At 33.7% G+C, this 16,862-nt stretch overlaps 1 protein-coding gene across 1 annotated transcript in view; it reads right to left on the reverse strand.

The window, feature by feature from the left end:
• The window catches only part of BMP5 (bone morphogenetic protein 5), a 115,307-nt gene that overhangs the window by 22,865 nt on the left and 75,580 nt on the right, over window positions 1–16,862 (reverse strand). The window contains exon 3 of the mRNA XM_025991081.2: window positions 14,770–14,918. Coding sequence (XP_025846866.1) covers window positions 14,770–14,918 — 149 coding nt within the window. The remainder of the gene's footprint in view (window positions 1–14,769; window positions 14,919–16,862) is intronic.

The following is a 16,862-nucleotide window of genomic DNA, read 5'->3' on the forward strand; positions in this document are numbered from 1 at the left end:
CAAGGTAGTAAGATCTTTGATTCTTCAAAGTAATTCCAGGACTCTATTTAGCAAGCTGGGCTCTTAATGCAATGCCTTTGCTAGATCCCTCCATTCTCTTCTTTATACTGACATTTAAAAGAGTTAATTAAAAATAATCCCTTTGTTTTCTATTAAATATTATGTATTTGCAAGTATATATTTGTTATGAAAACATGTTAAAAACAAAAGAAGGGACAAATGTCATAATATATGTGAATAGGTAACAGCAGCGGTATTCCATTTTCTTCTATGACTGAGGTTTGTGAAGGGTAAAGAAGTTTAAAGAAGGAAGATATGTTTTAAGAATTGAAATTGGGCAGCCCAGGTGGCTCAGCGGTTTAGCGCCGCCTTCAGCCCAGGGCTTGATCCTGGGGACCCAGGAATGGGTCTCACGACGGGTTTCCTGCATGGAGCCTGCTTCTCCCTCTGCCTGTGTCTCTGCCTCTCTCTCTCTCTCTCTCTCTCTCTCTCTGTCTTTCTCCCTCTCTCTCTCTTTCTGTCTCTCATGAATACATAAATAAAATCTTAAAAAAAAAATAAAGTAAAATAAAACTGGAATTTAAAAAAATAAATAAATAAATAAAAAAGTTGAAATTTGGGGGGTGCCTGGGTGGCTTAGCCGGTTAAGCCTCCAACTTGATTTCGGCTCTATTCATGATCTCAGAGTTATGAGATCAAGTCCCACATCGGGCTCCATGCTGGGTATAGAGCCTGCTTAAGCTTCTCTCTCTGCCCCCTCTTTCTGCCTTTCCCTTCTACTCCTCCCTCCTCTCTTCCTCTCTGAAAACAAAAATCTTATAAAGACTTGAATTTTTTTCTAAAAAATGTCCTAAAATCTCTGTAATACCCCATAGTTTGAGAAAGTGGAAGAAAAAAAAAAGAATGGTGGGTTGGAAACATTGGCAGGATGAGTCAAAGCATGATGGATGGGGTTGGGGGGAGCAAATGGTTGAGGACTGCAGCTCATGAGACTCCATGAAGGAGGGCCTGGGGAAAGAAAGGCTGAGAACTATAAAGGAGCAGGGCCAAAGGTTTGTGCCTAGTTGTGGAAGCTGTCCAGAACACTCAAGTGTTTTATTGCACCAAGGGTGGGACTGAAGTGATGGAAATGATCAGTCTCCTTCCATGGGACATCATTCTGAGATGAGGAGGCTTACTGTCTCAGGCTTGACAAGCCCAACAAATGTCTTTTACTCTGGCATGATTTTCAGCTGGTAGAAAGATGAATCCCCAACTAGGAACTGCAGTTTACCTTCACATAAGCACTTACTTTTTAATAGCTCTTTGCTTTATATATAGCGCCTTTCCCCTGAGACCCTACAAGCTTTACAGACATCATCTGTCACATGCTCCCAAAAGATTGGTTAGCAGTTGGTCTTACAGTCCTCATTTATTTTAAGAAAGCAGAAACATTCTTTTCAGAAAACCATGAAAAGAGTGAATTATTTTTAGCCTTTTTTCCAGCTATTATGTGACTTTTTAAAATAAAAAAGTACACACACACACACACACACACTTCTTTCCTTTAAAATCATAGATTTAAAGAAAACTATAACAAAGCAGAGTTTCAGCAGAAATCAACCAAAAAGTCTTTAAAACTTTTTTGATGTGTTAAGAACCCGTGAAAAAGCTCATAGTATTCAAACTAATTTTAGTTTGTTTGATAGCAGTGAAATTAATTTAATTTCACACTTCATTTTATCTTTAGGAGGTAAAAGTGGTCTTTGAAAGAACTGAATGCAGTTACTTGGGAAACTGATGTGTGTCTAAAAGAAACATTGTTTTTTTACCAGGTTATATGATAAATGATTCAAAAGAATTGTTATCATACAGAAAAGCATGGCTCACTAAATGTCTGATTTTTCCTCTCAGTTTGATAAATGAACCTGTGAAATGATCACAACCCACTTCCAGAATCTTTAGACTACTCCATGCCACCAAAATGAAAGAGAATTTTTTTTTCATCTAATAATACAAACACACGATCAGTGCCCACTTTTGCAAACAAAAAAAGAGTTAAAACATTGTGAATTTAATTCTTTCCTTCACATGTAAAGGTTGGATCACAAAACATTCTTTTGAGTGAAAAAAAAAGCAGAACTTTTCTTTACCAGTTTCTCATGTCTCTGGCTCTGGCGAGTATATAAATTGGCCTGCCTCACATAAAGAACCAGTCACAAGATGAGATCTCATACCACCATGATACCATGATGTTTCCCAGAGTAAAAGCATCATCTGAGCTGCCTGCATACAAACTAATGGCTGCGTTCCAAGAGTGGTACCTTTTTGGTCATCCTGGCTTAGCAGCAGCATCTAATTTCATAGCCTAAGTAGATCTTTCATATTTCTAGCAGCTATATTACTTCAGAGAGAAATCATGTGAATACCTCCACATATAACTGGTACCCAAAAGTAGTAATAAGCATGTACTCCCAGAGAATCAAGAAAATTGGGAATTGAGAAGCTTAGTTCAGTAAATACTTCTAATGACAAAACAGCTACCATCTCTTGAAGTAGATTTATATCCCTCATATTTACTCCTTACAATAAGACAAGGGTTAAATTTTAAAGATGAATAAAATAAGACACAGAGAAGGATCAGATTTTTAATTCAGCCCTGTGAACCCTAGAGTAGTATGTTAGTCCTTTAAGTAGTACATCGTGTTCCCCTTTGTTAAGGATTGGTTAGGGCTGATGCTTTCTCTTGGGTCTCTGCTTTCCACCTTGAAAAGACTGGAGGAAAACCATCCATCTCAGATCTGTCAATGATACACACATGGTGTCTGGATGAACAGTGTTATAGCTGCTGCTTTTGTAAAGTTCAAGGTCAGACTGTCTTTAGTAAGCAGGAAAATAAGGATTCAATACTCCTTGCCAGCCATGAAGGGGCAGGTGGTTTCCTCAGTTTCTGTTCCACTTAAATTGAAACTTGTCACACTTCAGAGAAGTTAGCATGCATTTTCCAGGAGCTGGGATATGTAATTTCCTTATCAAATTATTTTACATCTACTTTCAAATTTTGATCACCTCTTGCAACACAACTATGGGCTCTGGTTGTCATATGTTTTTGTTTCTCTTTTGGTTTACCTCTCTCCCACGTGAGCTCATACCAGGTGTGCCAAGGCGGAATCTCAGCAGCACCAAACACACTGCTCATGCCTTATAGTGACTAAAACTTCCCTTTTCTTCCCATTGTGTTCTCTGCTCACAACGCAAAACCAACCCTGCTGTTATTTTTGCATACGTCTTTAAGAAATATGGATCGGCAATACATTAAACTCACAATGGAAAGAACAATGGGAAGGACAGAGTTAACTCTAGTGCATTGCAAGAATAAGGGGAATCTCATATTCTTTATGGCCCTCAATCAATATTACCATGAAAATATTTACCCCTCAGATCATTAGTTAAACCAGAATTAGAGTCTAGAATAGGGAATATAACAAACAACAAAAACAGGCATATGTTCCTGACACTGGCATTTGTTTGGCAAGATTGGTGATCCATGGTTACTGTTCTGAATTAGGGAAAATCAAAAACAGAAATACAGATGTAGCCAAACACTTCCAAATCCCTTTTCATTAAGGGAAATCTATAAAATGGTAAAATACGTCTTTCACCAGATAATGAAGCAAGACTAACTCACTCTTGTTTGTCTCTGCTTACTTAAATCAGTGATTTCAAAAGTTTGTCACATATATATTTGAGTTATGATGCTAAAATTTGGATAAGAAAATTATGTTCACCATGTGTCTCTCATTGAAATATATACATACTGTAATTAAAACAAAGAAAACTGCCATTAAAACCTAGTTTTCAGACACTACATATATATGTATGTATATATGTGTATATATATGTATATATATAATAAACATAGTAAAATAGCACTTTCAAGTTTTTCCATATTTTCCATATTCCATAATCAACATCTATTTATAAAGAAAATTATTTTCTCTCTATGAATCATCATGCAAGACTAAATTAGGCTATGGGAGGCCAATTCAGGGTACTGATCAGAGAAAAAATATAATATAGATATGAAAAAAAGATGTAGATATTTTAAAAGAAATCAGAATCATGGTTCTTCATCTCCAGCAGAATGGAAGAATCTGTAAGTCACATTCTAATCATTTTGTTCAAAATACTAGGTTTTTAGAAAAGCAGCCATGCATCATTCATCCAATTAAGCTCTGCTTACAGGGGGGAAAAAAAACCACACAACAACAAACAAAAACCTGTTTCATTTGCAAGAGGAATTTTTTCTACTTTTTTAGGAAAAAAATTACTGCAATATGTCACTCCCAAAACACGATTCAGACAGTTTAAGATCTCTTTAGGGTTGAAACAGTACCCTCACCATCAGCTTCGATGCTGGAAGGTAGGAAGGTGAGATGGGAGAAAGTGTTGACTCACACTGACTTTTTGTAAAATAATAAATTAATAAAATTTGGAAACTGCATGCTTGATTGGCCTCAGGGTGAGTCTGCTGCATCCTGGCTTCAACTACAAACCTGAGCACCAGTTGACACTTTAAAAGGGCAGGGAGGGAGGTAGAGCTGAGGATTCCATGATGGGGAATATGGATTAAGGGAAAGAAAATGGGAGGAGAACCTATCAAAATGTATAAGTGAGAGACACAGTACACAGGGGAAAGGGATGTTCATTATTAAATTCAAAATAAAGAAATTAAATTTGACTAAATTTAATTACATATTGAAGTGAATCACTGGCAGAGGAAAAGTTACCTTCTTTTCAATTTATGAATTTATCAAATTTACTATAATCATGTAAGGGGATGAAAGAAATGCTGAAGTAGTTAGATTTAGAAAACAAAAAATATGGTTAAAATGCTGTTACCTTTTGTAGGCCAGATCACAATTCGATTCCAGACATAAAATAGAAAAACCCAAAGGTAATTCCCAACAGATCCAACATAAAGTTCAATTTTGTTCCATAACAATCATTATTAATAGCATTTTTATTTGGAAATTATAAAAATACATTTATTTTCTCAGTTTGGAATTTGTACAAAATTCATATAATTTATGAGAGTCATCATATATTAGAACTGGCTCTGAAAATAAATGTTAGATTCATGGGCAAAATTCTTAAACTTTCTAAGGCTGAGTTTCCTCATGTACAAAACAGGATAATAGTAAAGATAAAATAGACATTCCATTTAAAGAGCTAGCAAAATGCCTGGCATTCAGTAAGCTCTCAATAAATGTTAGTTGCCATTAGTTATTAATATTATTGCAATTGACCATCACAGCAAATACATGATTTTAATATTTATTTAGAATGGACTAAAGAAAAAAAGAAAAAAGAAAGAATGGACTAAAGATGTATCTAGAAAGTAATACTCAGATTGATCATAAAGAACTAAAAAATATGAGATATTTAACATGGAAGAATAATTGATGGTAAAAAATACTGCAAAAATCAGAGTATTGAAAAAGCAGATCTTTATATAGACAGAAAGTAAATTTTGATAGGTAGAGTGAATTGGAAAATATATGAAGTATAGTTTATGAAAACTGTATATGACTAATAAGAGAATTAATAAAGTCTTGGGTTAAGCAAAGTATAAATTTACCAGTGCTCCAATATTTATGTTTAGTTATTCTGGCCATGAATGGCATATTGATGATTTTGCTCATTTTTATGCAGTGGGAAAATAGCAAAAATCTAAAGCATACAGAAAAGATTTATGTTCTCTGACGTGCTTTTAAGACATTAAACAAGTTAGAACACCCATGGGTCACAGCTTACATGGCTTTAGAAAATTAACAATACTGATTTTAAACCCCAAGGGAAATTTATGTCATATTTATTTTCAACAGACATCGAGTCATTTTACCATAAAGATACAGAAATTCTTCTCAATAGAAACTTTTCTGAATCATTCGCATAAAATGACCAATTGGCTTCTTTCAGCCATTTTTTGAATATCTCTCTATGGCTAAATTCATACAAAGAATGATTTTTAGAAACTAATACATTTCCACAGATTAATTTACATTGCAATATTTTTGAAATTCTATAGAAATATGATAGAAACAGAGCCACTTTAAAGAAAATGTTCTAGAAAAATTTAGATTATATTTTGTTACAATACTGAAAATGTTACCGTGGCCCTTAAAGTAAAGGAAAGTATGATCCTTCCAAATGCTGTCACAAGAACACTCTAGATATTAATAATTATTGATTATCAACTATGAACCTATATCTAAATCCTCCCATGGCTACTTGAGAATGTGTTTATGACTGAATATTTTCCCTACACACACACATGCACACACATATACTTACCCAAAGAGAAAATTCATGAGATGTCTAACATTTCTTGCTTCTCTTACCAGTTTATCCATCTCTGATTTTATACAATATTTTGAGTTTCGGTTTGAATGTAACTACTTAATACCAAACTCCTTTAAGATGGTACATTTCTATTCACTGCACCCTCTCTAAATATATATATATATATATATATATATATATATATATATATATATATGGCTTAAAGTACAACTTTATGCTCACAAGTTACAATTACCTGATAAATTATCTCATGCAATATAATGATGCCCAGAAAAAAAAATCAAATAAATGATGAATTCTTCCAGTCACATTTAGCTCATTGTCTCACAGTACAAATAATTCTATAGCCACTAACTTTCATTTATTAGGTACTTTTTTTTTCCTTGTCCCTAAAGCTGTTCTTTTTTTTTCTTCCAACTTTGATTTAATTTCTGGACTGTGAGGCAAAAGTTCAATTTTACTTACTTAAGTATTTGAAGTTAACTATTCTTCACTATCTTCCTAACTTATTCTTAAATATTCATCTAAAAATCAAGCAAGTATGCTCTAATTATCCTTAACATTAAACAGGACATAAAGAACTACTTCATTTATACTAATATTTACCTAGAACAAATCATAGGGGTATATGTTCCTTCTTATTTTCAGAACATTTAGCAAGATATGGGATTCTTACAGTTTCTTGGATGTGGAGACTCTCATTTATTTATTTGAAGCCAATTGTCATCACCATAAATTCAGCAAAAGGGAGTCATATGGTTTTATGAACAAAAATGACTTAATTGCTTTATAAGATAAAGTTAAGATAAGGGAAGAGAATATTATCAAATCTCAGATGTTTAAAAGATCCTCTGATAAGTGGACATAATTCAACTTTTTGAACTTAGATAAATAACGGGAAACTGTAGTCAAAACAGCAGGACAAAAAGAAAAATATCACCCTTGATCTCTGAATTTCTCCTGCTACTTATTAGCACTATGTCAGCTGATATTCAGATTAACTGGCCACATAGATCATCTGACCCTTGACACAGATAAATAGTCTTCTGACAACACAGGGGCTTAATGTGGAGATTTTTCCCCTGAGGTAAAAATGGCTGTCTTAGAAACCCTAAGGGTAACATAACAAACTTATTTAACCAAATGCTTCCATTTATAAATAACAGATTCCAGGACATCAAATTTAAGGAGATATTACATTAAGAACTTTTATCTGTCTCACAAAAACATGCTCACATTCAATAAAGGTAAACAAATCTCAAGTTAGTACCTTGTACATTTGTTTAATATATAATGACACAAGGACTATAGATACTGGGATTATATTTTTCCAATTAGGAATATATATTCTGTAATTCAAAAGATGTCATAGAATTTTTGAAAAATCTGATTTTTTAACACAGCATATTTTTAAAAAATTGCAGAATACTGCAATTTTGAAGATAATTTTTTATCAGTATGTTAAATTACTCTGCACTAGTAAGGAAAATTAGCAATTAACACACACTTCGAGGCTTCAGAAAAAGTGGCTAATTCCATTTCTTATTATTAATGTAGATGGAGCAGCTATCAATCTCCAGCAGTGAACAACAATAACAACAACAACAAAAAAACCCTGGGTAATAAAAATTCAAAGATACCCACTTACAATCTAATAGTGCTGATAACTAAAGTCAACGTGTTTTTTAAATTTGCATAATAGCATTGGTGAAAATAATAGAAGATCAAATTGCTTTTAGAAAAGCTCTGATATGTGTAATTTCTAAAAATAGAATAGGGAAAACCCTTGTGTACTAACAAGCAAAAAAAAAAAAAGCTCTAATTTTACCCCTTTGCAATGTCTGGGAAATAGAGCTGTTGACCAGCATAGGTTGTAATCTGAGAAGAGGCAACAGTTACAAGGATTTGTTTCCTTGACTTTCAGGAAGGTCTTCTCTGATGTTCTTCTAATGAATTTGTAAGGTATCTTCCATCTTCCAATTATTTTATAGAAAATGGCATTTATTTGTGGGGACTTTATGCAATGTGCTATAAATATCAGCATAACATATTTAGAAAAGACTCTTTAGCAAAGGCTATCAATATTTCTTTAACTATGTGTTCTACAAACATTAAAATACTGCTTGTAATTCTGCACTCTTTGTAAGAACACATCTTGATGTTAATAGGTTTATGAAGCCAAATACTAGTAATTTATACTGAAGCATTTTGGGTTGGAAATTTTTTCTTTTCTTTTTCTTTTTCTTTTTTTTTTTTTAAGATTTATTTATCTTAGAGATAGGGAGAGAGAGACAGAGCATGCACGAGTGCACAATGACAGGGCAGAGGGAGAAGGAGGAGAATCTCAAGCATACTCAGCGTCAAGTTTAGAGCCAAAGGCAGGGCTCAATCCCAGGACCCTGAGATCATGACCTGAGCTGAAATCAAGAGTCAGACCTTCAACTGACTGAGCCACCCTGGCATCTCTAGAAATGTTTTCTGATGGTAGTAATATAGGCCAGCCTTTAATCAATCATCCCTATATGTATAAGCCTATCAAGTGACAAAAAGCTTGTTTCCCTTATTTTCATTTATGGAATTAGTTATCCCCAAAATACCTATATTTTCTAGAATAAGATGATTGGGACTCAAAAAAGCTACTATATTAAGTATTAGTAATTTGATAATCTCTGGTACTTATGAATATCTAAGCAACATAAGCAATCAATTAGTCATGATGCATATCTTTGAGTGTTCATTTCTATTGACTTCATATCCCAGATTAGAATATATTTTAAAAGTTCCCTACCAATATCACTTTATCAACCAAAGTTATTAGACATGAGCATAATAACATAGCTATCTATACACTGTGCTGCCAACTCAAAGTTTAAGAACATATATCAACAATCTTACCTTTTTCTAGTGAGCTATCATTTTCAAATTTGTCTAAAATTGTACAACCTCCTTATTAAAAAAAAAATAAAAGAAATCCTAAGTTAAATGAGTGCCACCTGGAGTAAGTGAAAGGTCTCTGTACATTCTCTCATCCTAATATTCAGCATAAAGACGTTTTATTCCTGTCTTACCATGTGCCAGGTACTATCATCTAATACAGCCTCACGCTGTCCTTGGAAATAATTACTATTACACTCATTTTATTAATTCTATGGCTGAAATATGAACTGCCTTGTCAGAGCCAAGTATTGAATCTAGTTTTTCTAATAATTTCTTCTTAGAATTAATATTTCCATATTGGAGCTATTTATTTGGTTTATTTACCCTCCTTATTTAAATTAAGTATCGAAAAATAAGAATCAAAACTTTAAATTCTAAGTTATCTGTAGCAATAACTATACATTTCTTTATCTTATATTTAAGTATCAAATGGAATTTATGAGAGCTTAATACCACTGAAATCTGTTTCTTGATTTGGCTACAAAATTAAATGAAACTTTGAAATCTCTACCAATAAATCTGAATTTTTACCTCGATACACTTGGAGATTATGCCACAACTTCATTCGAAGAAAAATGGATATTAGAGTCTGATTTAAAAAAGAACTTTATAATGTTTCTTGGACATTAAACAATACTCTGACAAAACAACATTTTGATGACTTGAATACAAATGAATCAGAAACATACGGATTGAATTTTCTTTGACGTATAAGCGGGTTTGAATAGAAAGGGAAAAAAGTCATTGGCAAAATTCATTCTGAATATTGCCAAACCTAAAACGTCTGAAAACATAGGATTTTTTAAAAGACATTCTAATGAACCCAAAAATACTCTCTTTGTTTTTCCATCTCTAAATTATTCTATAAACCCAAGTTTGAAGAAAGAATTAATTTACTTGGAAGATTTAAACTATATAAAGCATCAAACAGTGGGAAATTATAGTGTTTGGAGGGAAACTCTAAGTCTTAAAAGCTCAGAGCTTGTTAAACTGCTATCTGTGTAATAAACCATGTGTATAAAGGACAATGATGCCATAGATTTATTAACAATCTTAATATAGACCTATTAAGTCAGATAATTCGTGTATTTTTTATAATTTGGTTAGCTGAAAATCTTACCATAAATTATAAAACACACCTAAGCTTAAACACCATGAGAGAATGCTTGAGAACTTTGAAACTGATTTTGCACAAGTGGATCCAACCACGTACCTGGAATTTCTAGATTTAACCATTAAGAAGCAGCAATGTGGGGCGGCCCTGGTGGTTCAGTGCTTTAGCACTGCCTTCAGCCCAGGGTGTGATCCTGAAGCCCCGGAATTGAGTCCCACATCAGGCTCCCTGCATGGAGTCTGCTTCTCCCTCTGCCTGTGTCTCTGCTTTCTCTCTCTGTGTGTCTCTCATGAATAAATAAATAAAATCTTTAAAAAAAAAGAAGCAGCAATGTTTTGTTTTTGTTAGTCTGCTCATATGTTTGCTTTATTTTGTGGAAACAAATGTGGAGTTCGGAGAATTATTCTGTATGAAAAAAAATCAATAGAATATCCTTTAACTCTCCTACCAAATCCATAGCAGTTCATTTGTCAAATTTCTAAAAAGAATATTTCAAAAACCGACATATTTTTCACAGTTCCTCTGAGAAATCATAATGTTACTTTTGATTTCAGCAATCTTTTGATTTCCAAAATATATATTTCAGTCTCTTTCTTTCTTTTTTTTTTTTTTTGCAGGAGCAGGATAATCAAAATTTAATAATATACATCACTAATTTTCCCCTTATCTTATGACTGAAACTGTTTTAACTACTATACTGTGAGTTGGGTACAAAATTCTGCCCCTGTGTTACACCAGACTGATTTGGTTAATAATCACCCAAAAGTTACAGTTTGGAAAGTCTTCTTAAGAGTAATGTGTTTAGTGGCAGGTGGCATATACAAGTCTTTTAAATTGCAAATTCATTCGATGATCATTCAGGCCACGTTTTTAATACCTATCCACAACCTTCATTGTGCCAAGCACAGAGGGTGCAACTGTGAAGGAGAAATACACATCCTATGACCTCATGAAACTGACATTCATTCAAACATGTAATCACGATGGTGTTGCTGTGATTGATTAAAGCAGCAGGTCTGGTTCTTTTATGATGTGTGATCAAGCAACAAGAATATTATACATAAGTGAGATTTCATTTTCCTTCCATGATTTGCCTCCAAATCACTTTCCTAATAGCATCTGCAGTCATATTTTATATGAATGTTGTTGTAGCCAACTCTGAACTATTGACTTTTCCAGACTATACCAAGCCATTTTGCCATTCTATGAATTTACTCACATTGTTTCCTCATCTCAGAATGCATTCTCTCTTCCTGTTCTCTCACCACTGCTCCACATACTTCCACAGCTCCCTCTCTTCTCTTCTCCATTTCTTTAAATCTTATTCAAATGACCTGGCTGAAAAGTTACCTGAACCATGGTCCTTTTGGCTCTGTCCTATTTGGAATTGACCCTCTCTCTTTCATTTTCCTGGAGTGTCTTGATTGTACCACTATTTTTTAGCGTTTAAGGCATTTTACTTTTTCCAAAATTAGCTACCTATGTCTGTCTCCCAGATTCAACTTCCCTTTAATGTGTTGTCTTCCTTGTATAGGGACTTAGTAATTTCACACCAAACAAATGGATAAGTGGAAAATTAACACATGAATTTGGAAGCAGACTTTCCTGAGTATCATCCAGTTGTGGCTACCACTTACTTTTGCTGAGAAGTAAACATATGCAGAATCCATTATTGCAAATTAAAGATGGTTTGACTGCTGTGTTTGAAGCAATATTGCAATATCATGTTGAGAACATCAGCGGTAGTAATGAATGAAGCAATAAAAAGCTGAAGCATCTGGTTATTCATATTTATAGAGAAATGTCACGAGTAGATTCTCCATGAAGTTGCAGTTAATAAAACTAAGGTGCCAAGAGGGTCACCTGCTTTCTCAAGTTCAAATAGGCTCTAGCTCTGGTGAAAATCTGTTTTAAGTACTGCTTAAATGCACAAAGCCAGCTTGCCTAGCACATTTAAACATTTTAATATTTTCATATCAGACAATATTAAAGAGAAAAGCAACAAAGGCTTTAGATAATTTGACTCAAGTAAAGGATTGGGAAGCCTGTGGAAAAAAGTGAAATATTAATTTATTTTAGGCTCGAAAGCAAACAAAGCCCCCCATAAATAATACAACAGTAATTTAAAGTAAAATTAATATATAAGAGAAATAAATCAAGGAGAGGGGGAAACTCCAAAATATAAAATAGTCCTTGGAAAAAGATCTGAATATTTCAACTATAAATTGAAAGCAAGATGGAAGCCAAATTATATAGATAGTAATGAGAACCAATTTGGAAGACAGAGTAGAAAAACCAAAAAAGAGAAATTTCAGAATTTTTAAGTGGGTTGTGAGTGGGTAGGGAATGAAAGAGCTGATCATATTTCATAGATCTCTTGAGTTGTTTAGTTAGACATTTCAAGCATCTCCCCAAGGAGAAGACTAGGAGAAGCACATACCACTAATTTAATTTTTCTTGTTTGGGCCACATACCAGGGAAGAAACGACTGCTCACCCCCGCAGTGCTGATTTCCTAGTCACATTTCTGACCATAAGTGTACAGTAGTTTAACATTGTAAGAATTCTTGCAAGATTATTTAAATATGTGCTTTTCTCCATCTACATTTATAAAGTTTGAAGTCTGAAAATTCTTAATGGTAACCTCAAAGCCATAATTGGAAAATAGCCTATAATTCAAAATATTTAAGTTGTTTATAAAAAATTAAAATCCACCATTATAATTAAAATCTATAGAAAAGTCTAGATTTAGTGGTAAAATACTGAAACTCATCGATAACACTATGAACTCTCTTTTTCTTGATCAAGATCTGAGGCATGAAACCTTCTTCTTAGGCTGTGAATCTGGTTATATGGGTAAAACAATGTCACTGTGAAGTCCTATTGCTTATAACAATGAACCTCCTTGCCAGAGACCCAAGTCAGACCCAACTTCTACTTAACTGTATTTTTTAAGCAAGGCTTTAGTAATACAGCAAAGCGGATTGAATAAGGCACTCTAGATCTACAGTGTCTATTGCCTGAGCCTACAAAAAACTAAAGGTAGTTGAAACTTAAATAATGCACATCCTGTAATTAATCATCCCTTTATAAATTACCCTCCCCAGGTCTAGCCCTAACATTTGCAGGATGTGGGGCAAGAAGACAATGTAAGCCCTTTTGGTTGATTTCTAAATATGTAAAAAGTACTAACAAATCATTCTCTTATCATGACAAATATAATTTTAAATGACTTAAAAGTCCAGATTTGAATTTACAATTTTTGGATGCTTTGAGTGACCAAAAGACACAAGGCTCTGAATAAATCAGCCTTGGCTTCCCTGGCCTCCTGATGGAATGTGCAAAGACCCCTTTCACCACAGTCTTTGTCAATTCTGTTCCATTTGTCTAATGCCTGCCCCTGCCTTTTTTCCTAATCACATCTTCCTGATTTTTGGGACTGTGGTTCAGATTCACTCACTGTTCTATACTTAAAAATCCACTGGGCTCTTCTCATATGAAATATCACCCATTCACTAATATTACTATGTGATCACTACCTAAGCTTCACTCAACCGCAAGCCTCACAAGACCGGTTCTGCACTTGCATACCATTTTATCTCCAGCATCTAGCTAAGCACACCACACACAACTGCTCAATGAATACTTGTAAGCATAAGAGTAATTTCTGGAGTGTCTTCAAAATGAAGATTTCCTACAGACCCTCTCACCCAACAGGTGATTCTGGAGCTATTGCCTTTGACCAAATATTGGGATATGTTAAGACCTAACGATGTTATTTTCTACAGTACTTTGTGCTTCTTTCTTCTATCTCCCTCTTCCCTTCCCCCCTGTATTATTGGTAGCTCCTTTGCCTGTTTCCCTAGCACTACTGTATAAATTTATCATATATATAAAGTTATATATATCTTCATTTTTAGTCAAGTTTTTAGATATCTTTTACATATAATAATATTTCAATGTACAGTTCTATTAATTCTTACAAAATATGTAGTTGCATCACTACTATAATAATCAAGACATAGACCCATAGTACTTTGTATATAGCTTTCTTTAGTATTATTATAATAGTGATACTTGTTTGCTCATGGTTCTTCAATACTTGATTAAAAACTCCTTGAGAGCCAGAAACAATATCTAATTCTTCTTTACTCCTTCATCCTCAATACAGAGCCTAAAATAAATGTGTGTTGAGCAAATATGTTTGTAAATTGAGTAACTAGTTAATATGTTGCACTATCCTATGGCAGGTGCTACCTTGCACATTGTAAGTATAAAACATTCTATTCTATCTTGGTTAAATTGTATAGAAAGCTGTAATTCTCAATGTGTCAAAACCAGCACCACAAAAAATATTTGAAATTCATTGCTTACCATCTCCCGTTTCTGCACAGAGTTGTAAACCCAAATTATTCTGTGGATTAATTACCCAATGATTGCTGGTCACAGTGATATCAAAGACAAGCCAACCCACATCTAAAGCTTGGGCCTTCCTTGTGTCTAACAGGAACAGATCTGCATCCCTAAGGAGAAAAAGAACAACAACAAAAATTTAAAAGCGTGAACGAAGATCATCATTTCCTATACTTAAGTGAAAACATTCCAAAAGCAAATCTTTAAAATAACAAAAGTTAATTAAAGAACGAGGGGAACAAGTGACTCAAGTGATAAGTAATAAAATACAGAACCTTTTATTGTTGGGCCCCCAACCCAAATCTGGTGCACATTAGCAATATCTGAAAGTAATTTCCATTTTCCTGCTCTTCACTGGCCTTTACAAACTGACTTAGTGGTCTGGATTTGGGCTCTGAGAATCAGTGTTCCCTGAAACCCCTGTCTGTAAGGAGCCTTCACTGGCAAGTTCACTAGCAAGGGTTAAACTGGGCAGAAATGGAAGGGAAAGTAGGTACTCTAATTTGGTTGGGTTAATGTGGATTGCCAAAGGAATGGAGCACAAGCAGGAAGTGATGCAAGCATCTGCTTCAGAGTCTTTTTTCCCTTCTTTTTCATTTTTATTACACTTTTTTTTCATATTATATATATATATGTATTTTTATTTTTTACTTCATTTTCCATTTTGATTATACAATTATGGATATCAAAGGCCAAGAGGGGCTCTCAGACTGCACCACTGGATTATGGGATGAATCCCATGAATTGAGCAGCAGATGCACCCTGAATAGCTTTAACATCTTCTGCATGCATAAAACCCCTGGGGATAGTAACAGCTATGATTATGAACATGTATGTTTTAGGATAGTCTCCACAGTGTCACTGTGATTAACTCTTATTAATCTTTACTTTGGCATTAAATTTCCAAATGTATGAGCATTTGTTGAATGATAGCGAACTGCTTTATTTATTATTTCCTTACTACAGCTGCTTCTGATCTAAAAGTTACACATGTCCAACATTTAATCTTTACAATGGCTCTTCCTCAAAGTAGAATAGAAATATACCATTATGCATTTTATGACCTTTTATACTGTGCTGAATCTGTTTAAGGACATAATTTATATGAAGAAAGCTAAAGCCATATCATAATCAGCTATGTTAAATACTATTCTACTGCATTTGCGATCTATCTGCATCACACAAGTCACTTCAAATGTGGCTTACAAAATGTAAAGAGCAATTTTTGAGTAAAACCAAATTACATATGTGTATTATTTCTTAAGACAAATACTCTATTATAATTGAAAATTTAACTATTTTTAACAGGAGTGAAGATTCCCAATGTTTTAGAAACTGCATCTTCATTTCTTTGTTTCAACTTGATTTATTCATTCTTTCACTAACCTAGAGAAGTTAAAATAAAGGCATTATGATTATTTAAATCATCTAGCTATCCTAGTCCCAATGATGCAAATTTTGTTCCCCTTCACAATTTTAATAATAATGTTTAACAGAGGAGAGTTGCAGATACCTTTTCATATCTAATATAGGACTCAGTTTGAGATACCAAAGACATATGTTAAGCATATACTATCATGCAATGAAAATAGTCCATTAGTTATTACTTGAATTTTAAGGACCCATTATATTCATAGTGTGATGGGATAGCAATCAAATTCCCCCTCTTTTTCCTAACTTGGAAAACTCACCAAGTAAGTGGAATCCAAGAGAACACAAATTATCCTTAAATTCTTGAAATATTTGATATCTTTGAAACTATATTGTTGGAATAATTTAATCACATTATCAGTTTCTTAAACAGAATGAGTCACCTTGTAGCCTGGGAAATATTCAAGTGCCACCCTACTGTCAAACCTGCTTTCAATTTGAAATATTGCATAAATGTTCTACTAAGCTCTGCCGAGTTTATAATGCCACCCTTGGCACGACATAAACAAATACTTGAAAAACAAAAAGAACAAAGAGGTAACATTTGATAACAATTTCCACTAGTTAACAAATATCTTTAGGTAGTTATTCAGCTAATATTTTCTATTATTTTTAAATTATGC

Source organism: Vulpes vulpes, chromosome 1, assembly GCF_048418805.1.
Source record: "Vulpes vulpes isolate BD-2025 chromosome 1, VulVul3, whole genome shotgun sequence".
NCBI lineage: Eukaryota > Metazoa > Chordata > Mammalia > Carnivora > Canidae > Vulpes > Vulpes vulpes.